The 26,313-nt window shown below is 51.6% G+C and overlaps 1 protein-coding gene across 3 annotated transcripts in view; it reads left to right on the forward strand.

The window, feature by feature from the left end:
- The first annotated feature begins 220 nt into the window (after positions 1-220).
- The window catches only part of AP3D1 (adaptor related protein complex 3 subunit delta 1), a 46,967-nt gene continuing 20,874 nt past the window's right edge, over positions 221-26,313 (forward strand). For all 3 annotated transcript variants that reach the window (XM_082623887.1, XM_082623888.1, XM_082623889.1), the window contains exons 1-4: positions 221-551; positions 22,357-22,452; positions 23,042-23,122; positions 24,157-24,237. In XM_082623887.1, the coding sequence (XP_082480013.1) occupies positions 456-551; positions 22,357-22,452; positions 23,042-23,122; positions 24,157-24,237 (354 nt within the window). In that variant the 5' untranslated portion in view covers positions 221-455. The remainder of the gene's footprint in view (positions 552-22,356; positions 22,453-23,041; positions 23,123-24,156; positions 24,238-26,313) is intronic.

Raw genomic sequence — 26,313 nt, forward strand, 5'->3', positions numbered from 1 at the left:
TGGAGTTCCGGAGGTCACTGACCTATGAGAGGGAAGAGCCCTGAGCTGGAGGGGGCGTGGCCGAGCGTCCCGGAGGCCGTTGTCTGCGTTTCCATTGGGCTGTCTGGCGTCGTCAGGGAAACGCGGCGTCTCGGGGTGAAGGGGCGGGGTTTATAGGGAGGCGGGGCCTCTGGGGGCGGGCCGCCCGGTCCGGGTTACCGCCGTCAGCTGACCGGCCACCATTTTGTCCGCCATTTGCAAGCGGCGCGGAGCCGGAGGGGAGGGGAGCGCGGCCTGCTGAGCGGGTCCGCTGCAGCCGCCGCCCCGCCAACCGCCGCCGACCTGGCCTGGGAGACCGCCCCGCCGCGGCGGCTGGCAGCGCAGCGCTCCGCGGGCGGCAGACGCGGCCCCCCGGGCCCCCTCAGGGCGCCTGGCCGCGGGCCTCCCGGGGTTCGGGCCCGGCGGCAGCCGCCGCGATGGCCCTCAAGATGGTCAAGGGCAGCATCGACCGCATGTTCGACAAGAATCTGCAGGACCTGGTGCGCGGCATCCGCAACCACAAGGAGGACGAGGTGAGCCCGGCGCGCCGGCCCGGGCCCGGTTCCGGACCCGGACCCTCGCGCCGACGCAGTCCGACCCCGGCCCTGACCCCGACCCCGGCTCTGCCCCTGATTCCGGCCCCCAGGCCGCCCCCGAGGCTCCGCTCCCGGCTCGAGCCCCGGCTGCCCGCGGCCTGGGCCTCCGCACGCCCGCTCTGTCTCCGAGCCTCAGTTTACTGCCTGGCGTTGGGGGCCCGCCTCCTCCTCCCCGAGGGTGGCCCGGAAGAGACTTCACAGCCCACCCCCGCCCCCCCAGCGGTGGATCTCCAATCTTGAGTGTGGTTCTCGGTCTCCTGTTCAAAAGAGAGGGCCCCCGGCCCCGCCCCAGGCCTCGGACTCCTGGTTGGGGAACCCGCCTCTCCGCGGGGGAACCCCTGGTGGGATAAACGCACGTCCAGGCCTTGCCTCGTGGGCCCGTGTCTCCCGGAAGGTGGGGCCGCGCCTCTTATGGGGTGGGGCAGCGGATGTCCTAGACCGAAATGAGGAAGCCGCTCAGGGGTCCTGGAATAGGGAAGCCGACATAAACTAGACATCCGAAAGTCGGGGAGAAAAGGTTTTCCAGAAGTAATGTTGTAATCGTGGGCACCATTTTCTTCCCTCCCGCCACCCCCCAACCTGTGACCTAGATTTAGGAGGATCGGGGACAGTTAGTGACCACCAGACCGCTGACTTCCATGGATGGACGCCCAAGCCTGCACTTACACAATGGGGTGTTGGAGAAGGTCCCCTTTTCCTGGCTGGAGAGTGAGGTTGCCCGATGGAGAGCAGCTGTTAGACATCGTGCAGGTCCCACTACCAGATTACACCCCGCCGGCCCTCACAGTGGCTCCCGGGAAAGCCCAGCAGTACCCGGAGTAAGGTGCAGAGAAGTTAAGGAATTTGCTGGGAGGCACCAAGGGCCCTGGGCTCTGTCCTTCAGCTGAGCCTGAGTTCCTTGCCTCTTTGTTGCACTTTCTCAGAATGGGTGTGACCTCGCTGAAATGTAATTAGGTTGTTTTGGTTCATTTCTGTCACCCCTTCTCTTTTCTGGCTACACTTGGGTTTTGCATCACGTTGGAAGTTATGGCCAGCTGCGTTGGTTGCAAGTGTAGGGAACTCTTGGTCTGATTTTCAGTTTCTCTTTGAGTTGAAAGAGTAGCTGGTTGGCCTGCATTTTATTTTATTTTATTTCAATTTTTAAAATATTTATTTTATTTATTTTTGGCTGCGTTGGGTCTTCGTTGCTGCGCACGGGCTTTCTCTAGTTGCGGCGAGCAGGGGCTACTCTTCGTTGTGGTGCACGGGCTTCTCATTGCGGTGGCTTCTCGTTTTGCGGAGCACGGGCTCTAGGCGTGCGGGCTTCAGTAGTTGTGGCACGCGGGCTCAGTAGTTGTGGCTCGTGGGCTTAGTTGCTCCGCGGCATGTGGGATCTTCCCGGACCAGGGATGGAACCCGTGTCCCCTGCATTGGCAGGCGGATTCTTAACCACTGACCCACCAGGGAAGCCCTGGCCTGCATTTTAGATACTAAGCATGGCTAAGAGAATTTGGAAGGTGTCTGCACCCTTAGATTTCTTTTTCTGTGCCGGTTGGCCTCCTGATTTTCCCGCCTTGGTTAGTGGATGTTACTGAGCAGTCTGTTCCAGGATTCTGAGGAGGGGCCGAGGGGTCTTACCAGTAGAGAGACGCACAATGCTGTTAGGGGGGTCTGCTTTTTACGGCGTGTGCCTGTCATTAGTACCCTGGACCGTGCTCTATTCATTTGGAATTGGTGGGGATTATGGCACTGTCCCCACAGGCTCGGAGCCCACTAAACGGGGTTTTGGTGGTGGAGGCGCTGGTGCTGGGAGTCCTCAAGGCAAGGTTCCATGCAAATACTGCCCTTAGCCTGTTGGCGATTCCCACAGACGCGGCATCGGGATTTGGAGGTTTCCTCATCAGAAGAGTTGTGATCTGGAGGGTCATTACTGGTGCCAGATGTTCTGGAGCACAGCAGGTGGCTGTGGGGTGACTCTTCTAGCTCCAAGATGAGTTCTTCCCTTCTACCCCGCCCCGCCCCACACATTCCAGGGAAGACTTCTGGCAGCAGTATAGTTTCCCATCAAGGTAACAGATTTTTTTTTTAAGGATTTACTTATTTACTTTTTATCTATTTATTTAATTTATTTTTGGCTGCATCGGGTCTTAGTTGAGGTGCGTGGGATTTTCGTTGTGGTGCATGGGCTTCTCTCTAGTTGTGGCGCATGGGCTCTGTAGTTGTGGCGTGCAGGTTCCAGAGTGCGTGGGCTCTGTGGTTTGTGGCACGTGGGCTCTAGTTGAGGCTCGTGGGCTTAGTTGCCCTGCGGCATGTGAGATCTTAGTTCCCCGGCCAGGGATCGAACCCGCGTTCCCTGCATTGTAAGGCAGATTTTTTACCACTGGACCACCAGGGAAGTCCCCAAAGTAATAGATTTTAGCTTAAAACTTCTGTGCGGCACCACAGAAGTGAGGCTTAGCAGTGACTTTAAAAGCCATGTGGAAAGGCAGCGTGGTTTAGTGTGTGACGTTTGGGAGACCCGCATCCTGGTTCTTGGGTCTCTTTGGGTGACCTGGGGAGAGCCCCCTGATGTTTTGAAGTGGGGGTGACAGCCACGTCTCCACCTTGCTGAGTGCCTATGAAGGTGCAGCAAGTAACAGAATGCAGGCTTCTGTGAGCCCCCAAAAGAAGAAACTAGAAAATCCGGATCACTGGTAGAGTAACTTGTTTTTTGAAACTTTTGTTTCAGCTTATGATAGTAAGTGTATGCAGGCCTGGGAGTTGGGTTACCATGGAAAATATATGTTTTCCAATGAGTCAAAGAAGTTTGAGAAACAGTGGGCTAATTCACCTGTTTCTTGGATGCTTGAGTTTGTTTCAGTCCCTAAGATACAGTACAGGTAATGTTGGCAGGTAGGTGGAAATTCACTTGCCAATGTCCTTGCTTCCAAAACTTGGGTATGACTAGGAAAAAACAAATGACTTTTTAACATTTCATTCTTATGAGTACTTTCCATGTTTTGGGGAAAGGTTTTTCTTTCAGTCTTTTAAATTATACCCGTAACTTTTTGTAATGAGCTTAGCGTTTATTAAGTCAAAAGGTAACATTCTTCTCCCCAGAAATCAATTTGAGAATTTTTTCTGTGCGTAGAAATTGAGGGAGGTTCTGTTTGTTAAGATTCTGTCCTGGTCTTGCCTGTTATCCTTCCTGAGTGCTGTCCACACACGCCAAGTGCTCCTGAGGGCTGAGCCCTCAGGAGTGTGGGTTCCACGTGGGGGCACTGCAGTTTATGTATCCTGCCCCCCAGTGGCGTTGAGGTGGGTTCCATGTTTTCTGTTCGGTGCCACAGCTTATTCCATCGGGTGACACTCAGCAGTATCAGCCAGGGTTTGGGTGGTGTCTGAGCGTTTTCTCTTGGGTCTAAAAACTTCCGACCCACTTAACCTGAAGTTTCTGAATTATTTTAAATTTATTTATTTACTTTTTTTTTTTTCCCGCTGTACGCGGGCCTCCCACCGCTGCGGCCTCTCCCGTTGCGGAGCACAGGCTCCGGATGCGCAGGCCCAGCGGCCATGGCCCACGGGCCCAGCCGCTCCGCGGCATGTGGGGTCTTCCCGGACCGGGGCACGAACCCGCGTCCCCTGCATCGGCAGGCGGACTCTCAACCACTGCACCACCAGGGAAGCCCTATTTATTTACTTTTTAAATATTTATTTATTTGGTTGCACTGGGTCTTAGTTGCAGCACACAGGCTCCTTACTTGTGGCATGCGAACTCTTAGTTGCAGCATGCATGTGGGATCTGACCAGGGATTGAACCCAGACGCCCTGCGTTGGGAGCACAGAGTCCTGTCTACCGCACCACCAGGGAAGTCCCCTGAACTTTGTTTTTATTTATTTGTTTTAAAATTTTTTAAATTTTGTTTATTTTTTTGGCTGTGTCGGGTGTTCGTCGTGGTGCATGGGCTCAGTGGTTACGGCGCGTGGGCTTAGTTGCCCCGTGGCATGTGGGATTTTAGTTCCCCGACCAGGGATCGAACCCGCATCCCCTGTGTTGGAAGGCGAATTCTCAACCACTGGACCACCAGGGAATTCCCGAAGTTTCTGAACTTTAAAAAATTCAGTTTTAATTGTGTATGGTCGGCTGTGTGTATCTGCAGGTTCTGTATTTGCCAATTGTGTATTGAAAGTATTTTTTAAAAAATTCCAGAAAGTTTCGGGACTTCCCCGGTGGTCCAGTGGTTAGGACTCCACGCTCCCAACGCAGGGGGCCTGGGTTCGATCCCTAGTCAGGGAACTAGGATTCCGCACGAAGCAACGAAGATCCCGCGTGTTGCAACGAACACCTGGCACAGCCAAATAAATAAGTAAGTAAATATTTTTTAAAGCATATATCATATATATGCTTTTACATACATTAAACACATTTTTTAAAAATTTCCAAAAAAAAAAATTCCAGGAAGTTTCAGAAAGCAAGACTTGAATTTGCTGAACACAGGCAACCAGTTACACAGCACTTGCATTGTATCAGGTACTGTAAGTCATCTAGAGATGAATTAAAGTGTACCGGAGGCTGTGTGCACGTTGTATGCAAGTCTGCACCATTTTATACAAGGGACTTGAGCGTCTGAGGATTTCGGTGTCTTCGGGGGCCCTGGAACCAATCCCCCACAGATAACAAGGGGTGACTGTAGAGAGATATTTTGAAATTGGGTATAATCTGGGATTAAGAGGGAACTGTGTGAAGTGCTGATATTCTAGTGCTTCTGACCTCAAGAAGGGCAATTTCCTGGGGTTCATCCTGGTGCCGAGGTGTGTGGGGCTCCTTGGGCTGTGCGGTGTGTGCGGGGCTGGCCCTTGCTCTGGGGACAGTGACTGAAGCACGTGTTATGTCTGGCATGGCTAAGCACTTGGTGCTTTTAAGCTATTTTTGTAAGATTCCTTTTATTTTAACAGCTTCTGAGAAGAGTGAAGATAGGATGTTTAGTAAATGGGTTGTTACCCTAAGTCAGGGTCTCTCCCCCTCGGCACTGCCCACATCAGGGCTGGGTCATTCCTCTGAGGGGGGCTGGCCTGGGCGCTCTGGGGTGTGGAGCAGCATCTCTGGTCCCGCCCATCTGATACCAGGCCATGCCCAGTCTTGACAACCACAATGTCCCCAGACGTGGCCCAGTGTCCCGTGGGGGTTGGGATTGCCCAGATGAGAACCCCTGACCCAAATTGATAAAGGAAAATTTCTCAGAATTCCATAATGCTGGGCCCTTCATCCAGGCGTCCCTTGTCCCCTGTGCTGTCATTGTGTTGTTGGACCCTGTGCTATTGTGAGATGAGATGGCCTTTGTCCCTGCTCCTGTCACAGAGCTCCTGGAACTTTTGTCGTTTCCTAAGCAACAGAGGTACTAGGGGCATCCTTGTTGGGATATTCGGTCGCTGCCCCTGGTTCCTGACACTGAGCTGCTGAATCCCTTGGGGTTTCCTGGGTGATCGGAGTGTCTTTTGTTCTAATGAGATGATCCGGGGTGGGCTCCTGGGTGGGACTGGTCACCAGAAAGACCAGGCCGTGGCTTGAAGCTTCACACCCGCTCGTCTGCCAATCCTTCGGAGAGGGGAGAGGGGCTGCAGGTGGAGTTAATGATGGATCATGCCTACGTGATGAAGCCTCCATAAAAATCTAAAGTGTGAGGCTCAGGGAGGTTCTCTGTTGGTGACAGCATCCATGTGCCACGAGGACAGAAGCTCTGCCTCCTGACCCTCTGGACCCCACCCTCGCTGCCTCTTCGTCCAGCTGTTTATCTGTATCCTTTGTCGTGCCTCTCACTGTGTGATAAACTGGAAAACACGAGTAAGTGCTTGAGTAAGTGCTTCCCTGCGGAGAAGCGGGTCACAGGAACTCTGGTTTACAGCTGGCGGGTGTGTGAGGTGGGGACAGACCTGTGGCTGAGCCCTCAGCCTGTGGGGTCTGCACTGACGCCAGGCAGAGAGGGTCAGATCCGAACTGAGTTTTGGGACACCCAGCTGGTGTCAGGGAGTCGGTCATTGTGCGGGAGGCCCACACTGGATGTCAGAGTGAAGGGAAACGGGGAGGTTTCCTAAACAGCCCACAGGGTGAGTCTCCTAGATTTGTGTGTTTTTTTCGAACTCTTGTTAGTTGTGAAGTGTATAATGCACATTTGTACAGCTTAAGTATCATGATAATTATGCTAAGTTCTCCGAGGGTAACTTCCTTGCCTTGCTTATAGTTTTGTCCCTTAAATGTCCCTGAACGTCTCGCTTACTTCTGCTTGCAGGCTGGTGTCAGTGGCCGCCTCTCTCTCTTGCTGCTGCGGGGAAGGGCCACGGTGGCTTGTTCGCTTTGGTCGCCGGCAGGGGTCTGCTGTGGTTGATTTATCCTTCGGACTGTTGCCGGACCTCTGGGTTGTTTCCCGCCTGGGACATTTGGTGAAGCGCCCTGCGTGGGAGGGCGGTCACCGCAGCAGCATGGGCAGGAGCAGCCTTGGCCTCCAGGGCATCGTCGCGCCCACTAGAAGCGCTCCTGTGGCTCCCGTTCCCAGCAGCAGCCACCGGGGCCTCGCCTGCCTTTACTCTTTCCTCGGCGTAGTGCCATCTGCAGCCTTCGTGACGCTGTCTGCCTGAGCCTCCGTGCCCGAGTCTGGGCGCTGGTGCCCGACAAGACCAGAACGGAGGATTCGTGGCGGCACCTTGGTCAGGCCGAGCCTCGGGACACAGCGAGGGGGGCGCGCCCGTCCTGCCTGTGCCCACTGCGGACCCAGGCACAGCCGGGGGGCCTGGGACTCGGCCACGGATCGGCTGTGGGGCTGCAGTCAAGCCTCAAGCTTCCCGACCTTCGACCCCCAGCCCGTCCCCCCAGCAGAGCTCCCAGCATAAGGCTCTCAGCTCTCCCTGACTTGGAGGAGTTATTCACAGGGCACAGTCCGGGCAGGGCGCAGTGGGTGGCCAGGCTGTGGGCGGTGGCAGTTGTGAGGACCAAGTCTGTAGTGGGCTGTGTCTGTGCGGGTCACCGGCCCCTGAGAATGGCCATTTGCATAACAATTCTAGGAGGTTGAAAGGCAGGAGGGGGGAATTCCCGGTGGTGCCGTGGTTAGGACTCCTCGTTTTCACTGCTGAGGGCATGGATTCAATCCCTGGTCGGGGAACTAAGATCCCACAAGCCGTGCGGTGTGGCCAAAAGTATTAAACAACAACAAAAAAAAACAAGGAAGGAATGGTGACCTAGGTAGGCTCGATGCTGGGGTGCCCCCTTGGCACCGTGGACTCGGGGGCCTGCTCATCCCCTGGGGAGCGGCTCTCCTGGGCGCTGGGGTGTGGAGCAGCCTCCCCGGCCCCACCCACTACCTGCCAGACCCTCCAGTCTGAGAACCAGGGACGTCCCAGGTGTGGCCCAGCGTCCCCTGGGGGCACGGCCGCAGAGCTGAGAGCCTTTGCACTGGGAGCTCTGCTGGGGGTGGGGGGTGGGATTCGAAGGTCGGGAAGCCTGAGACTTGACTGTGGCCCCATGGCCAAGTCCCGGGCCCCCTGGCTGTGCCCGGGTCCGCAGTGGGCACAGGCAGGACGGGCGCACCCCCCTCGCTGTCTCCCGAGGCTCGGCCCCCCCAGCGTGCCACCATGAATCCTCCGATCTGCTCTTGTTGGCACCAGCGCTTACTTGGGCGCGGAGGCTCAGGGTGAGTCCTGGCGTCACCATCGCCGTCCACTGCCGGGGGACCCCGGCGCTGAGGGTCTCCTCCTCCTCCACTGGAGTGACTCGGGCCCTGGAGGCCACTGCTGGGCCGGGTCTCCGGGCCGCTGTCGCCCTGCAGGGAGGAGGGTTGCCACTCCGGTGTAGACTAGTGCTGTGAGCATTTGCAGAACCAGAGGCGCAGGCCCGTCGGGTCACGTGTCGTCAAATAACGTCTTTCCATTCTGGTGGCACTGAAGTGGTTTTTCTCTGTGCGGCTTTATTGAGACAGTATGGTTTATATAGCTTAGCATCCACCTGCTTGAAGTGTGAAATTCAGTGAAGGTTTTAGTGTATTTACAAAAGCGCGCAGCCGTCAGCATGATCTACCTTTACATTTTCGTCACCCCACCAGAGATGCTGTGCCCACTCTACAGTCCCCATTTCCCCTCCTGCAGCCCCCGGCCCCCACCCATCTGCTTCTGTCTCTGCCGAGGTGCGGCTCCAGTCCGAGCCGAGGGCGACTGGGTGACGAGAAGGGCCATGATTGGCCGTCAGGAGCTGCTTGACGTGCCTGCGTGGGGTCCCGGGGGCTGAGCGCGGGGACGAGGGGCTTGTAGGGTGGACTGGGTGGCAGTGGTCTGGATGGGCTGTCTGGTCTCTGTCCGTTGCACTGCTCAGCACCGTGCCCTGGCTGTGTTCGTTGCTGGGATGGTGAAGGGTCCTGACCCCAGGGTGGGCCTCAGCTTGGGCTTCTGCAGGAGGCCTGGCTCTTCAGGCTGCAGAGGTGCCGGTGCCCATGCCCGGCCAGGTGAGCACAGGACAGTGCCCTCCTTGCGGGTCCTGCTTGCATCTCGTCAGGAGACGTTCTCTCGTCTCGACACTGACTCGCCTACGTCTCTGGGTTAAAATGTTAATATTTTCTTGTGGAAGCAGTGGTCGTAGGTGGCAGCTGGGTGGTTCTTGGCAAGGTGGATGGAATAACGGGGAGAGCCCTCCCTGGTCGTGTATCATAACGACTTCTGAAATGTTTCTGGTCTGACACTGGCATGCCCTGGAAATGCTGCTGTCGTTACACCCATCTCTGGCGGCGGCGGCGGCGGCGGCGGTCTCAACCCGTCCAAGCCCCCAAAGGTCTGAGCACTGCTGGCGCTGGTGCTCATGAGAGCAGGGTGCTGGGGCTCTGGGTCCTGAGCCAGGGCGTCTGCGAGCAGCTCTGGGTGGTGGCAGGACCGGCATGTCGGGACGATCCGGAGAGCACCTCTGGAAGACGGCAGGGGACGAGGCAGCAGAGATGATGTCGCCCACGTTGTGGACGGAGAATCCAGATGATGCAGTGTCCCTCAGCACTAAGAAGAAAGCCATCAAGCCACGGAAGACACGCAGGAACCCTAAACGCACATGACCGAGAGGAAGAAGCCAGTCTGTAAAGGCTACACACTGTGATTCCAACTCTGGGACATTCTAGAAAAGGCAGGACTCTGGAGCCAGGGGAAGGATCAATGGTGCGAGGATTGGGGGGAGGAGGGATGAATGGGCTGGGCACAGAGGGGTTTTAGGGCAGTGAAACTACGCTGTGTGACGCCGTAACGGTGGGTGCGGGTCAGTGTGTGTGTGTGCAAGCCCACAAACTAGTGAACCTCTGTCAGCTGTGGCTGCTGGGTGATAACGACGTGTCCGTGTAGGTTCATCGGTTGTAACACACGTCACACTGGTGGGGGATACTGCTAGTGGGGATGCTGTGCACACGTGGGGCGGGGGGTGGGAAACCTCTGCCTCCCAGTCAGCTTTGCTGTGAACCCGAATCTCTTAAAAAGATGTCTAAAAGAAAAGTCCAGGGCTTCCCTGGTGGTGCAGTGGTTGAGAGTCCGCCTGCCGATGCAGGGGACGTGGGTTCGCGCCCCGGTCCGGGGAGATCCCACATGCTGCGGAGCGGCTGGGCCCGTGAGCCATGGCCGCTGAGCCTGCGCGTCCGGAGCCTGTGCTCCGCAGGGGGAGAGGCCACAACAGTGAGAGGCCCGCGTACCGCCAAAAAAAAAAGAAAAGTCCAGGGTCCAGCTGTGTGGAGTTGCAGCCTGCCAGCACCTCAGGGTCAACGGCAGCTTCTCTGGGCCTCAGTCCTCGAAGTCTGACTCCACTCCTCTGGGAGGGCCTGGGGATCCTGGGGATTTTTAAGTGTCCCAGGGAACTCTGCTGAGCAGGCAGTATTGAAATGGCTGTTTTATTATGGCTGCCGGGTTCATATATGAGGGAAGGTTGTATCCTTTGTTCTCAGGTAAATTCTGAATCACACATCCGTTTCAGTACTGTTTGCTCTGTGGTGAAGTGTGACCCTGCTCAGAACAGGCCAAGGTGTTTGAAAATGTCGTCATGCTTGCATCTCCACCTTCTTTTTTTTGAAAACAGTGTCAGTGATACGTGTTAGCTATTTATACTTTAGATCTTAAAATATTTCTATTTCATGTTTTTGGTACAGACAGGCCTTATTTTTTTGCACTTCGCTTTGTTGTGCTTCGCAGATACTGCGTTTTTCACAAATGGAAGGTCTGTGGCGACCCTGCAGGGAGCACGCGTGTTGCTGCCATTTTTCCAACAGCATTTGCTCACTTCCTGTCTCTGTGTCACATTTTGGTAATTCTCACAAGTTTTCAGACTATCTCATTATTACGTGATGGTGATCTGTAGTCTGTGAAATCTGATGTTACTCTTGTGGTTGTTTTGGGATTCCATGAACCTCGCCCATGTAAGACGTGACATAATCGATTGTTGAAATGACAACAAAGCATTTAGAATATTATATAACTTAGTTGATAAAGGGTTTAAGGGCATTGACTCCAACTGTGAAGGAAGTTCTCCTGCGGGTAAAATGCCATCAAACAGTATCGGACGCCACGGAGAAATGTTCGTGAGAGGAAGAGGCCACCAATACGGCAGACTTCATTGTCTTATTTTAAGAAATGGCCACGGCCGCCCTGTCCACAGCATCGGGGCAGGACCCGCCACCAACAAAAAGATGATGACTCGCTAGGAATTCCCTGGCGGTCCAGTGGTTAGGACTACTTGGCGCCTTCACTGCTGAGGGTGCAGGTTCAATCCCTGGTCGGGGAACTCAGATCCTGCCCCCCGCGCCCCCCCCCAAAAAAAGATGGCTTGCTGAAGGCTCAGATGATGGTTAGCATTTTTTAGCAATAAAGTAATTTTAATTAAGGTGTGTATGTTGTTTTTTTTAGACATAACGCTACTGCACACCTGGCCGACTACAGAACAGTGTAAACGTAACTTTTATGTGTGACTGTGATATTCACTGTACTGAGGTGGTCTGGAACCCTCCCTACAGTGTCTCTGAGGTCTGCTTGTATAATTTCCTGGATCTAGATCATGACTGTATACCTTGGCCATTTTTTTTTTCTTTTTTTGTGAAAAGGAGAGTAAATAGTTCTTTGTTAACAATGCTGTGTGTAAATAGACTGCAAAGACTAATCATTCTCTCCCACGTTCCTTACTTTAACTTCATGTGTGTAACTGTGTTTTAGATAACTATTTAAATACTCCCAAGGGAATATGAAGCATTATTTTATTTATTTATTTATTTAAACATCTTTGTTGAAGTATAATTGCTTTACAGTGGTGTGTTAGTTTCTGCCGTACAGCAAAGTGAATCAGCTATATGTGCACGTATATCCCCATATCCCCTCGCTCTTGCGTCTCCCTCCCACCCTCCCTATCCCACCCCTCTAGGTGGTCACAAAGCACCGAGCTGATCTCCCTGTGCTATGCGGCTGCTTCCCACTAGCTAGCTATTTTACATTTGGTAGTGTATATATGTCCATGCCACTCTCTCACTTCATCCCAGCTTACCCTTCCCCCTCCCCATGTCCTCCAGTCCATTCTCTACGTCTGCGTCTTTATTCCTGTCCTGGCCCTAGGTTCATGAGAACCATTTTTATTTTTAGAGTCCAAATATATGTGTTAGCATACGGTATTTGTTTTTCTCTTTCTGACTTACTTCACTCTGTATGACAGACTCTAGGTCCATCCACCTCACTACAAATAACTCAATTTCGTTTCTTTTTATGGCTGAGTAATATTCCATTGTATATATGTGCCACATCTTCTTTATCCATTCATCTGTCGATGGACACTTAGGTTGTTTCCATCTCCTGGCTATTGTAAATAGAGCTGCAATGAACATTGTGTGGTACATGACTCTTTGAATTATGGTTTTTTCAGGGTATATGCCCAGTAGTGGGATTGCTGGGTCATGTGGTAGTTCTGTTTTTAGTTTTTTAAGGAACCTCCACACTGTTCTCTGTAGTGGCTGTATCAATTTACATTCCCACCAACAGTGTAAGAGGATTCCCTTTTCTCCACACCCTGTCCAGCATTTACTGTTTGTAGATTTTTTGATGATGGCCGTTTTGACTGGTGTGAGGTGGTACCTAATTGTAGTTTTGATTTGCATTTCTCTAATGATTAGTGGTGTTGAGCATCTTTTCATGTGTTTGTTGGCAATCTGTATATCTTCTTTGGAGAAATGTCTGTTTAGGTATTCTGCCCATTTTTTGGACTGGGTTTTTTTTTTTTTATATTGAGCTGCATTAGCTGCATGTATATTTTGGAGATTAATCCTTTGTCAGATGCTTCATTTGCAAATATTTTCTCCCATTCTGAGGGTTGTCTTTTTGTCTTGTTTATGGTTTCCTTTGCTGCGCAAAAGATTTTAAGTTTCATTAGGTCCCATTTGTTTATTTTTGGTTTTATTTCCATTTTTCTAGGAGGTGGGTCTAAAAGGATCTTGCTGTGATTTATGTCATAGAGTGTTCTGCCTGTGTTTTCCTCTAAGAGTTTTAGAGTGTCTGGCCTTACATTTAGGTCCTTAATCCATTTTGAGTTTATTTTTCTGTATGGTGTTAGGAAGTGTTCTAATTTCATTTTTTTACATGTAGCTGTCCAGTTTTCCCAGCACCACTTATTGAAGAGGCTGTCTTTTCTCCATTGTATACTCTTGCCTCCTTTATCAAAGATAAGGTGACCATATGTGTGTGGGTTTATCTCTGGGCTTTCTATCCTGTTCCATTGATCTATATTTCTGTTTTTGTGCCATTACCATACTGTCTTGATTACTGTAGCTTTGGAGTATAGTCTGAAGTCAGGGAGCCTTATTCCTCCAGCTCCATTTTTCTTTCTCAAGATTGTTTTGGCTATTTGTGGTCTTCTCTGTTTCCATACAAATTGTGCAGTTTTTTGTTCTAGTTCTGTGAAAAGTGCCATTGGTAGTTTGATAAGGATTGGACTGAATCTGTAGATTGCTTTGGGTGGTACAGTCATTTTCGCAGTGTTGATTCTTCCAATCCAAGAACATGGTATATCTCTCCATCTGTTTGTATCATCTTTAATTTCTTTCATCAGTGTTTCATAGTTTTCTGCATACAGGTCTTTTGTCTCCTTAGGTAGGTTTATTCCTAGGTATTTTATTCTTTTTGTTGCATTGGTAAATGGGAGTATTTCCTTAATTTCTCTTTCAGATTTTTCATTATTAGTATATAGGAATGCAAGAGATTTCTGTGCATTAATTTTGTATCCTGCTACTCTACCAAATTCATTGATTAGCTCTAGTAGTTTTCTGGTAGCATCTTTAGGATTCTCTATGTATAGTATCATGTCATCTGTAAACAGTGACAGTTTTACTTCGTCTTTTCCAATTTGGATTCCTTTTATTTCTTTTTCTTCTCTGCTGTGGCTAAAACTTCCAAAACTATGTTGAATAATAGTGGTGAGAGTGGGCAACCTTGTCTTGTTCCTGATCTTAGGGGAAATGGTTTCAGTTTTCCACCATTGGGAATGATGTTGGTTGTGGGTTTGTCATATATGGCCTTTATTATGTTGAGGTAGTTTCCCTCTGTGCCTACTTTCTGGAGAATTTTTATCATAAATAGGTGTTGAATTTTGTCAAAAGCTTTTTCTGCATCTATTGAGATTATCATATGGTTTTTATCCTTCAATTTGTTCATATGGTGTCTCACAGTGATTGATTTGGGTATATTGAAGAATCCTTGCATTCCTGGCATAAACCCCACTTGATCATGGTGTATGGTCCTTTTAATGTGCTGTTGGATTCTGTTTGGTAGTATTTTGTTGAGGATTTTTGCATCTGTGCTCATCAGTGATATTGGCCTGTGGTATTCTTTTTTTTTTTTTAATTTTTTTTTTAAACCCACATTTATTTATTTATTTTTGGCTGTGTTGGTTCTTCATTTCTGTGCGAGGGCTTTCTCTAGTTGTGGCAAGCGGGGGGTCACTCTTCATCGCGGTGCGTGGGCCTCTCACTATTGAGGCCTCTTTTGTTGCTGGAGCACAGGCTCCAGACGCGCAGGCTCAGTAGCTGTGGCTCACGGGCCCAGTTGCTCCGCGGCATGTGGGATCTTCCCAGACCAGGGCTCGAACCCGTATCCCCTGCATTAGCAGGCAGATTCTCAACCACTGCGCCACCAGGGAAGCCCCGGCCTGTAGTATTCTTTTGTGACATCTTTGTCTGGTTTTGGTATCAGGGTGATGGTGGCCTCGTAGAATGAGTTTGGGAGTGTTCCTCCCTCTGCTATATTTTGGAAGAGTTTGAGAAGAATAGGTATTAGCTCTTCTCTAAATGTTTGATAGAATTCTCCTGTGGAGCCATCTGGTCCTGGGCTTTTGTTTGTTGGAAGATTTTTAATCACAGTTTCAATTTCACTGCTTGTGATTGGTCTGTTTGTATTTTCTGTTTCTTCCTGGTTCAGTCTCAGAAGGCTGTGCTTTTCTAAGAATTTGTCCATTTCTTCCAGGTTGTCCATTTTATTGGCATATAGTTGCTTGTAGTAATCTCTAAGATCCTTTGTATTTCTGCAGTGTCAGTTGTTACTTCTTTTTCATTTCTAATTCTGTTGATTTGAGTCTTCTCCCTTTTTTTTTTGATGAGTGTGGCTAATGGTTTATCAATTTTGTTTATCTTCTCAGAGCCAGCTTTTAATTTTGTTGACCTTTGCTATTGTTTCATTTATTTCTTTTTCATTGATTTCTGATCTGATCTTTATTATTTCTTTCCTTCTGCTAACTTTCGGTTTTGTTTGTTCTTCTTTCTCTAATTGCTTTAGGTGTAAGGTTAGGTTGTTTATTTGAGATTTTTCTTGTTTCTTGAGGTAGGATTGTATTGGTATAAACTTCCCTCTTAGAACTGCTTTGGCTGCGTCCCATAGGTTTTGGGTCATCATGTTTTCATTGTCATTTGTTCTGAGATATTTTTTGATTTCTTCAGTGATCTCTTGGTTATTTAGCAGTGTATTGTTTAGCCTCCATGTGTTTGTGTTTTTTACAGTTTTTTTCCTGTAATTGATATCTAGTCTCATAACATTGTGGTTGGAGAAGATACTTGATATGATTTCAATTTTCTTAAATTTACCAAGGCTTGATTTGTGACCCAAGATATGGTCTATCCTGGAGAATGTTCCATGAGCACTTGAGAAGAAAGTGTATTCTGTTGTTATTGGATGGAATGTCCTATAAATATCAATTGAGTCCATCTTGTTTAATGTGTCATCTAAAGCTTGTGTTACCTTATTTATTTTCATTTTGGATTATCTGTCCATTGGTGAAAGTGAGGTGTTAAAATCCCCTACTATGGGGCTTCCCTGGTGGCGCAGTGGTTGGGAGTCCGCCTGCCGATGCAGGGGATGCGGGTTCGTGCCCCGGTCCGGGAGGATCCCACATGCTGCGGAGCGGCTGGGCCCGTGGGCCATGGCCGCTGAGCCTGTGCGTCCGGAGCCTATGCTCCGCAACGGGAGAGGCCACGGCGGGGCGAGGCCCGTGTACCACAAAAAAAAAAAAAAAAAAATCCCCTACTATTATTGTGTTACTGTCGATTTCCCCTTTTATGGCTGTTAGCATTTGCCTTATGTATTGAAGTGCTCCTATGTTGAGTGCATAAATATTTACAGTTGTATTTTCTTGGATTAATCCCTTGATCATTACGTAGTATCCTTCCTTGTTTCTTGTAATAGTCTTTGTTTTAAAGTCTATTTTGTCTGATATGAGAATTGCTACTCCAGCTTTCTTTTGATTTCCGTTTGCATAGAATATCTTTTTCCATCCCCTCACTTTCAGTCTGTATGTGTCCCTAGGTCTGAAGTGGGTCTCTTGTAGACAGCATATATATGGGTCTTGTGTTTGTATCCATTCAGCCAGTCTGTGTCTTTTGGTTGGAGCATTTAATCCATTTACATTTAAGATAATTTTTTAAAATTAATTAATTAATTAATTAATTTTTGGCTGCATTGGGTCTTTGTTGCTGAGTGCAGGCTTTCTCTAGTTGCAGCAAGCAGAGACTATTCTTCGTTGCGGTGTGCGGGCTTCTCATTGCGGTGGGTTCTCTTGTGGAGCACGGGCTGTAGGTGTGCGGACTTCAGTAGTTGTGACACGTGGGCTCAGTAGTTGTGGCTCGTGGTTTCTAGAGCGCAGACTCAGTAGTTGTAGCACACAGGCTTAGTCCCTCTGGGGCATGTGGCATCTTCCCGGATCAGGGCTCGAACCCCTGTCCCCTGCATTGGCAAGCAGATTCTTAACCACTGCGCCACCAGGGAAGCCCTAAGGTAATTATTGATATGTATGTTCGTATTACCATTTTCTGAATTGTTTTGGGTTTGTTATTGTAGATCTTTTCCTTTTCTTGTGTTTCCTGCCTAGAGAAGTTCCTTTAGCATTTGTTGTAAAGCTGGTTTGGTGGTGCTGAATTCTCTTAACTTTTGCTTATCTGTAAGGGTTTTAATTTCTCCATCAAATCTGAATGAGATCCTTGATGGGTAGAATAACCTAGGTTGTAGGTTTTTCCCTTTCATCACTTTAAATATGTCCTGCCATTCCCTTCTGGCTTGCAGAGTTTCCGCTGAAAAATCAGTTGTTAACCTTATGGGCATTCCCTTGCATGTTGTTTGTTGCTTTTCCCTTGCTGCTTTCAATATTTTTTCTTTGTATTTAATCTTTGATACTTTGATTAACGTGTCTCTCAGCATGTTTCTCTTTGGGGTTATCCTGTATGGTACTACTCTCTGTGCTTCCTGGACTTGATTGACTATTTCCTTTCCCATGTTAGGGAAGTTTTTGACTATAATCTCTTCAAATATTTTCTCAGATCCTTTCTTTTTCTCTTTTCTTCTGGGACCCCTGTAATTTGAATGTTGGTGCTTTAATGTTGTCCCAGAGTTCTCTGAGACTGTCTTCAATTCTTTTCATTCTTTTTTCTTTGTTCTGCTCCCTGGCAGTTATTTCCACCATTTTATCTTCTGGCTCACTTATCTGTTTTTCTGCCTCAGTTATTCTGTTATTGACTCATTCTAGAGTATTTTTAATTTCAGTAATTGTGTTGTTCATCACTGTTTGTTTGCTCTTTAGTTCTTCTAGATCCTTGTTAAATGTTTCTCGTATTTTCTCCATTCTGTTTCTGAGATTTTGGATCATCTTTACTATCATTACTCTGAATTCTTTTTCAGGTAGGTTGCCTGTTTTGTCTTTATTTATTTGGCCTTGTAGGTTTTTACCTTGCTACTTCGTCTGAAACAAATTTTTTTGTCTTTTCTTTTTTTTTTTTTTTTTTTTGATGGTTGGTGCTGTATTCCTGTCTTACTAATTGTCCTGAGATGTCCAGCACTGGAGTTTGCAGGTAGTTGTATAAAGCTGGGTCTTGGTGCTGAGATGAGGACCTCCGGGAGGCCTCGCTCTGATTGATATTGAATATCTGATTGATATTCCTCAGAGGTCTGAGGTTTTCTGTTAGTCCAGCAGTTTGGACTTGGAGCTCCCACCAAAGGAGCTCCGGCCCGACCTCCCACCTGGGAACCAAGATCCCGCAAGCTTTGTGGCACAGTAAGAAGAATTTAAAAGAAGAAGAAGAAAAAAAAAAAGCAGTACAATATCAAAGAATAAAAAACAAAATAAAATTAGAGAGATAAAATATATATTAGGAAAAATAAAGCTATAATGGAAACAGCCGGTCGCTGGGGGTTCCTCCCGTCCCGTTAGGTGTCTGTGATCCCCCACCGGTGCCTGGTAGGTGCTCTAGTTGTGAGGAGGTGTGAATTCCACATCCTCCTAGTATGCCTTCTTGACTCCACCCTCCTGAAACATTATTTTAATATTTTACAACCCGTTCCTCCCTTTTCCTGCCTGTAGGAACCATGAGCCTGTGCACCTGTCTTATAGCTAAAAACTAGTGTTGAGGCTGGGTCTTCCTGCAGGTCAGCCACTTCCTGTGGACTCATTTGTTGCCCCCGTGGGTGCTCTGAGGTACAGGGATGTTACTCTGCCTTCATTCCTGAGGGGTGTTCTTGGATGGAGAGCCCTGGGTCTGGGGTCCTCCCACCTCTCTCAGCCTCCTGCTCCCCTGTAGCAGCACACCCTTTTCCTCTGGCTCCTCTGAAGAATTTCCCCTTATATTCAGTTTTCAGCAGTTTGCCTGTGATATGTCTGGGTGTGATTTTCTTTTATATTTCCTGTTTTGGGGGGGCGATGCTGGGCTTCTTGAAACTGTAAATTTATGTCTTTCACCAAATTTGGGGAAGTTTGAGCTGTTAGGTTTTCACATATTTTCTCTGTCCTTCCTCTCCTGGGACCCCAGTTGTACACACGCTACACCTTTGGTGTACCACAGCCTTGCCTGACTTTCCTCCCTTCAGACTGGGTGGGCCCTGTTGTTCCCCTTTCTTCTCAGCTCCAGCTCCCCGCCCAGTCCACGCAGTGCCTGTTCTACCTCAGAAATTGTTTTTCATTTCTAGGGTTTCCATCTGGTTGTTTTGTGTCACTTTCCTTTCTCTGCTGAGATTTCCTCCCTTTCAATTCATTAGGAGCATATTTTCTTTTTGGTCATGAGAGGATGGTTACAGTTGCTGTGTTGAAATCTCAGCAAATGAATGCGTTCATCATCACCATGGTCACCTCAGGGCCGGTCTTCATTGGCTGTCTTTTTTTCCTTGGGTATAGGTTATGTTTTCCTGTTTCTTTTTTTATTATTATTTTAATTAACTAATTAATTTTTGGCTGTGTTGGGTCTTTGTTGCTGCACGCAGGCTTTTCTCTGGTTGTGGCGAGCGGGGGCTACTCTTCATTGTGGTACATGACCTTTTCATTGCAGTGGCTTCTCTCGTTGCGGAGCACGGGCTCTAGGTGTGCGGGCTTCAGTCGTTATGGCTCGTGGGCTCTAGAGCGCAGGCTCAGTAGTTGTGGTGCACAGGCTTAGTCGCTCTGCGGCATGTGGGATCTTCCTGGACCAGGGCTCGAATCCGTGTCCCGTGCATTGGCAGGCGGACTCTTAACCACTGCACCACCAGGGAAGTCCTTCCTGTTTCTAATTTGAATAATTTTGGCTTGTGACCCGGACATTGTGGCTGGTATGTTGTAGACACTGGATTCTGTTGTATTCTCAGTGGAGTGTTGGTTTTGCAGAGAGGGGATGTGTTTTAGGGGGCAGTGAGCTTGTCTGGGCTGGAAGTTCGGCTCAGCCTGTCCTGCAGTGGGCAAGAGGCCACTGGAGTGCTGGGCTGTGTGCAGCGTGCGGTGGGTGTAGAGTTCACATGAGGATGTGCCACCCCCACCCCATTCCCCCCTCACTTCCCAGCAGCTGCGTTTGCCCAGGCTGTTCCCTGCTCTGCGTGGCTCTCAGGATCAAAGCCGGGGCAGGACCAGTGGTCTCGCCTGTCCTGCGCTTCCTGGACATTTGTCTCCAAACAGTGCTGGTGGGAGGCATGGTCTGACGGTAGCTGTGCAGACATTACCGGAAGTGGACTCTGCCTGGCTTCCTGAAAGCTGAGGGGTCATTGGGCCACCTAGAAAATAGATTTGTGCAGAGAGTGCACTGTGTTGGCCGTTCACCAGCGGACGGACATCTGGGCGTTGAGGGGCCAGCGTGTGTGTATGCGTGTGCGTGCACCAGTTTGCACCTGGGACCTGCAGACCATTTCCCGCAGCGCTGGGCCTGTTCTCCCACGCTTGGGATCATCTCTCTGTTCTTTCCCTTTTGAATCATTAACAGCACATTCAGGGTGCACAAAGGGGTTATCGTGCACTGGGATGGGAACTGAGGCGCCTGGGGGATTAGTAACTGGAAGCCCGTTGGAAGGATCTGGTGACCCATGTTCCAATGTCCAACTCTTGGTCATGGAATATTCATCAGACGCTCGCTGAGAACGCTCTCAGGGTGGTGCCTTCCCTGGGAGCGTGTGCTGGGCCTACGAGTGGTCTGGGGTGATGTGGGAGGAGGGTGCAGCCACTTGGGCGAGGTCGCTGAGCTTGCCAGCCTGGCAGGTTTAGGCGATGCCACTGTTGGTGGGTGATGGGAGCATGGGGCACCACACTCCTCCCAGCCCTGAGTGACGACCGCCTCTGAGCAGGGCTGGGCTCTCCTGGGACTGCCAATGGGACTTCTGTGCGGCTCTGGGGGTGCAGCCTTGCGCCCCATGGAGCACATTCCTCGCTCTGGACCGCGTGTGTCGGTACTGATCTTCTGATCAGTGTTTTAGTACAAGTGCTGGGGTAGTGAGGAAACTGAAGAGAATCGAAAAGGTGTCCACACAGGTGCCTGTGTACACACGTCCATGGCAGTGTGCGTCACGGGAGCCAGAAAGTGGGAAGGATCCAAGCCAAGCCCTTGCGCTGCTTGGTGGGTGGACACGCATGATGGCAGTGCAGCCGAGCACTGACACGCTGCAGCATCTGTCACAGGGAGGCCGGGGGGGCGTGCACACAGACCCCTTCAGACAGGCCCTGAGAAGCCTGCAGGAGAGACTGCCCAGAGAAGGGCCTCAGCGAAGGGGGATCCCGAGGGGAGCCTGCGGTGCCCCTGCCAGTGTGGCTGATCCTGGGAGGAGCCGGGGGTCCCGGGGGCTGGAGGTGTTCACCCTCCCACCCCTGGCGGCTCTCACCTGCGCCCACGCCATCTGGCCTGCCTAGGCCTTAGGCGCCTCGACGCTCTTCTTTGGCGGCCAGCCCCAGAGCAAACGAGAGGCCTGCGAGGGGCCCTCCCAGGGGACCCATGGGTGCTCCTGCCCACAGTGGGCAGCGCTGCACATGGGTAGTGAGCACCGGCCCTGCAGGAGCTGGAAGGCACCAGCGCGCTCACCTGGATGGGGGCACAGAGGGGGGTCAAACCAATGGAGTTATGTGAAGCTCTGTGACAGGTGGCTGGGGGGAGGCCCCGGCGTGGCCTGTCACCTGCTGGGCCCCAGCTCCGTGATGTGCAGTATGGGGAAGGAGGATGGCTGCCCGGGCCAGTAATGAACCCGGGCCGTATGGAGGTGGACGAGAGGGGCCCAACAGGCACGGTTCCTGGGGCGGCCAGGCCCTTCTTGCTGTGGGTGCCAGTGGGGCCCCCCGCATGGGTGGCCACGCTGGGCAGGGCTTCCGGGCTCCCCGGTCACAGCAGTGTGGGACCGAGGTGGACCTGCCGCCCCCGGCCACGTGGGCTGAGGGACGGGCCTTTGGCACTGGGACGTGGGATCTCTTCTGGGCTTGCACTTTCTCTCGTTCACAGCTGGTTAAAGGGCTAAACTGGAGGACTAAGAACTTTGCCGTGTCTTAATGCTCTGTGTTGGAATGGTTATTCTTTTTTTTCTAAGTTTTAAAACTTTTCATCGTAGAAAATGTCAGATATACACACGAGTAGGAGAAGCAGAATTCCCACAGCTCAGTGTGCCTGCTTCAGGCTAGATCAGCCCAGGCCACTCCTGTTCCCTCGCGGCCCCCTGCCCCTTGGGAGGAGAGTTTTGGGGGATCCCAGGCAGCTTATCGCACTGACAGGGCTTTTCAGGATAACAGCCTTGTTATCATTCACATACTATTCAGCTCACCCCTTTAATATGTGTAATTCAGTGGTTTTTAGTATACTCACAGAGTTCTGTTGAATTCCAGAGCATTCCATCACCCTCCCTCTCCCCCTCCCCCAGCCCCTGACAACCAGGACTCCTCTGCCTCTCTGGAGTTGCCTGTTCTGGACGTTTCATCTAAATGGGATTGCACACTGTGTGACCTCTTGTGTCTGGCTTCTTTAGGTTTTAGCCAGACACTTGCAACTTTGCAGTTTTTTTTTCCTTTTAGGCAAAATATATCTCTCAGTGCATTGATGAAATCAAGCAAGAGCTGAAGCAAGACAACATTGCGGTGAAAGCAAATGCGGTCTGCAAGCTGACCTACGTGAGTGCCGGGCCGCTCGCTCTGTCAGGCCGGGTCTGGCTCCACCATCCCCCTGCTGTCTGTCCATCCATCCCACCACCACAGATGGACACCATCCGCTCCAGGCGCCAGCCTGGGGGCACACGGCGGGCTGACTTGGGGTGGAGGGCGAGGCATGCGTGATGATCACGTGGCACAGGGCAAGCTGGGGCCCCATCCAGTGGGCCTTTCCCACGTGGAGGGGCGGGAGCGCCCCTGCTTTCACGACTCCCCTGTGGGCTGGACCCCGAAGCCTGGTGGGTGGAGCCCTGCAGTCCCTGGTCGGGGTGTGAGCCTGGGCCAGGCACCCCATGCTGGCCTCCCCTGGTCAGAGAAGGGAGATGAACGGCCTGCCTGGTTACCGGTCCTTGTGGGGAATTTTAACCCATGTAACACTGGTATTTCAACTGCAGGTGTTTATTTATCAGGGGCATTATTTTAGTGTGTTATTAACCTGTGGCTTTGGTTTTAAACCTGAAGACTCACCTGTCAGGAGAAGAATGAATCTCCCCAGAGTGTGGGGCTGGGGAGCTGGGGCAGGTTCGTGAGAATCGGCCTCTTTCTTCCGCAGCTGCAGATGCTAGGATATGACATCAGCTGGGCCGCCTTCAACATCATAGAAGTGATGAGCGCCTCCAAGTTCACATTCAAGGTGAAGGGAACCAGCTCGCTCTGGGGCCTGAGCCCTGTCGTGGGGTCCTGGGGGAGGAGGGCGTCCATCCTGTGACGCAGGCCATGCTGGGAGGGGACACAGTGACAGACACCAGCGACCCATTCCCATCACCACTCCTGTCCAGTTAGGTCTTAGCACTATTTGCATCGCGTTTTTCTTCCCACTTTACGTTGTGTCAGTGAAATTTGGGTTTGTAGGGTTGGTTATCTGTTTCGTAACACAAATTAAAGTAAATTTGTGACCTCAAAAAAATAAGCAGACACTGATCGTCTCCCCCAGAGGCCACCACTTGTCACTTGTCCCGGTGTTTCTTAGGACCCTCAGCGTTTTTTCTTGGCGTCTCAGCGATCCTACTCGTGCGCAGTTTGAGACATTGCTTTCTTCTTACTTGATATCATAACAAATAAGCATGTCTCCTGCTTTAGTAAATGTTCTGAAAAGCGGTTTTCAGTGCCCACAGCCCATTTGGGGGTGTCCCGTGGTTTTCCTGGCTTGGCTCAGTTTTCCTTGGGAACACACACCATGCGGCGGCTGAGGCTGTGTCCTGCCGACGGGTCACTGCCGAGGGCAGGTTCCCGTCCTCCTGAAGGACACAGTTGTCCTGCCTGCCGGTTACTCTTGGTGAAGAAACGAGATGCCGTATTTGCCAAAATTGGGCCAGTGCTCTGCACATGTGCTGAAGTATCACATGCACGTGCAGGTACGACTTTAGGTTACACTCAGCCCGAGTTTAGGCGCTTGTGATGACTTACTCCATCAGGCCGTAACAGCAGCTCCCGCTGCCAAGAAGCCAGTGAGGATGCACACGTTAGTGACAGGACGTGCTTGGCAACCCCTGAAAGACACTGTGCTCCAGAGACCATACGCCTGGGACAGGGCGAGGGGTGCCCTCCTCCTGGTTTGTGACGGGCCGGCCAGGGCTGCTTAGCGTGAAGCTCAGGAGGGCTGGGTGCTTCCCTGAGGGCACCCGGTCCCCTTGTCACCCCTGACGCTTCCATTTGTTCCACTCACAGCGAATCGGCTACCTCGCTGCTTCCCAGTGCTTTCACGAAGGGACCGACGTCATCATGCTGACCACCAACCAGATCCGCAAGGTAGGCCCCTCCTGCGGGAGCAGGTTAGCGGGCAGATGGACAGCCTTCTGCGATCCTCGGAAATGGGAAAAGGGACAGCGGGGCACGCGGGGCTTTCCTCTCTTGTATTCCCCCCTTGGCGACAGGGGCTGCCCCCTCGGTCACTCCTTTTTTCAGCCCCTTTCCCCTCTTTTGGGGGCACCTGCTGAGGGCTCGCCCCTCCCAGCGTGGGGGCCTTTGTGCCCACTGGGTCTTGTGAGTCGGACCGGGTGCGTCTCTCGGCCCCGTGTGGTATTCTGTGCTCTGCAGGGAGCACTGAGTAGTCAGCTCCTCCTTGGCCTCAGGACTTTGAGTATCTCTTGTCTCCCGCCTCACTGCAAGCGGTCAGAGGGGGTGTCCCACCCCAGATCCCGCATCGGACCCTGTGGCCCAGGGCTCTCAGACGGCCAGTGCCAGGGCCGGGGCGGAGCTGTTGTGGTCGCCCCGCAGGTGGCTGGTGTCGGGGCTCCAAGCGGGCGCTGCAGGGCAGGCAGGCTGTTGGCAGTCATCTGAGGGCCCCTCCGCTAACCTGCTGGCTGACGCCCCGGGGCAGCTCCAGAGGCGCCTGCTGCTCTTGTCGGGCTCTTTGTGAATCACGCTGAGTTGGAGAGACTGTGCCATGAGGCCCTGTCTGCTCAGCCTGGGCTGGAGTGATCTTTTTTTCTTTCCCTGCATGGGGGAATCTTAGTTCCCCGACCAGGGATTGAACCTGCGCCCCCTGCAGTGGAAGTGTGGAGTCCTAACCACTGGACCACCAGGGAAGTCCCTGGAGTGAATTTTAAAAGCCTGTGTTTTCGTATTGTTATCACAGTCTGGAAGGTTAACTCTTCTTTTTTTTCAGTGACTTTTTTTTCATTTATTTGGCTGCGTTGGGTCTTCGTTGCTTCAGGCTTTCTCTAGTTGTGGCGAGCGGGGGCTACTCTTTGTTGAAGTGCGCATGCTTCTCATTGCAGTGGCTTCTCTTGTTGCAGAGCATAGGCTCTAGGCGGGCGAGCTCAGTAGTTGTGGCACATGGGCTTAGTTGTTCCGCAGCACGTGGGATCTTCACGGACCAGGGCTCAAACCCGTGTCCCCTGCATTGGAAGGCGGATTCGTTTTTTTTTAATTAATTAATTTATTTATTTTTGGCTGCGTTGGGTCTTCGTTGCTGCGTGCAGGCTTTCTCTAGTTGCGGCGAGCAGGGGCTACTCTTCGTTGCAGTACGTGGGCTTCTCATGGCGGTGGTTTCTCTTGTTGCGGAGCACGGGCTCTACGTGTGCGGGCTTCAGTAGTTGTGGCACATGGGCTCAGTAGTTGTGCCTCGCAGGCCCTAGAGTGCAGGCTCAGTTGTGGCACACGGGCTTAGTTGCTCCGCGGCATGTGGGATCTTCCCGGACCGGGGCTCGAACCCGTGTCCCCTGCATCGGCAGGCGGATTCTTAACCACTGCACCACCTGGAAAGTCCCTGGAAGGTTAACTCTTAAAACGTCTCTCTTGGGGCTTGCATGGTGGCGCAGTGGTTGAGAGTCCGCCTGCCGATGCAGGGGACACGGGTTCGTGCCCCGGTCTGGGAGGATCCCACATGCCGCGGAGCGGCTGGGCCCGTGAGCCATGGCCGCTGAGCCTGCGCGTCGGAGCCTGTGCTCCGCAACAGGAGAGGCCACAGCAGTGAGAGGCCCAGGTGCCGCAAAAAAAAAAAAGTCTCTCAGTGTATCTTCTACCACATGTGTGAAGTTTGGGGAGGTTCCTCTATGTAAACAGAGTCCTCTCTTTGTGCCGACATGGGGCTTCCGCGTCGGTTTTAGTGGGGGCACAGGCGAGTGACGTCAGAGGCTAGGGCTGATGTGCGCTTCCTGTGGCTGCTTTTCCTGCTCCCCTGAGGGGTGGAGCTCTGGTGGAAGCTTCTCTCTGCTTTGGGGAGGGGCCCAGAGGAGTCACCCCTGGCTGTAGTAGGGGAGACACCCCAATGGAAGCAGAGGTTCTCGGGTTCCACCCTGGGGGGCCCCAGCTCTGTGCCTTTGGGCGGTTGGAGCCATCTGGCTGCACCATTTCCTCGGCCCTTGGGTTCTCCCATAGGGA

This window comes from Mesoplodon mirus (genome assembly GCF_964341445.2).
Source record: "Mesoplodon mirus genome assembly, chromosome: 5".
In the NCBI taxonomy this organism is placed as follows: Eukaryota; Metazoa; Chordata; class Mammalia; order Artiodactyla; family Ziphiidae; genus Mesoplodon; species Mesoplodon mirus.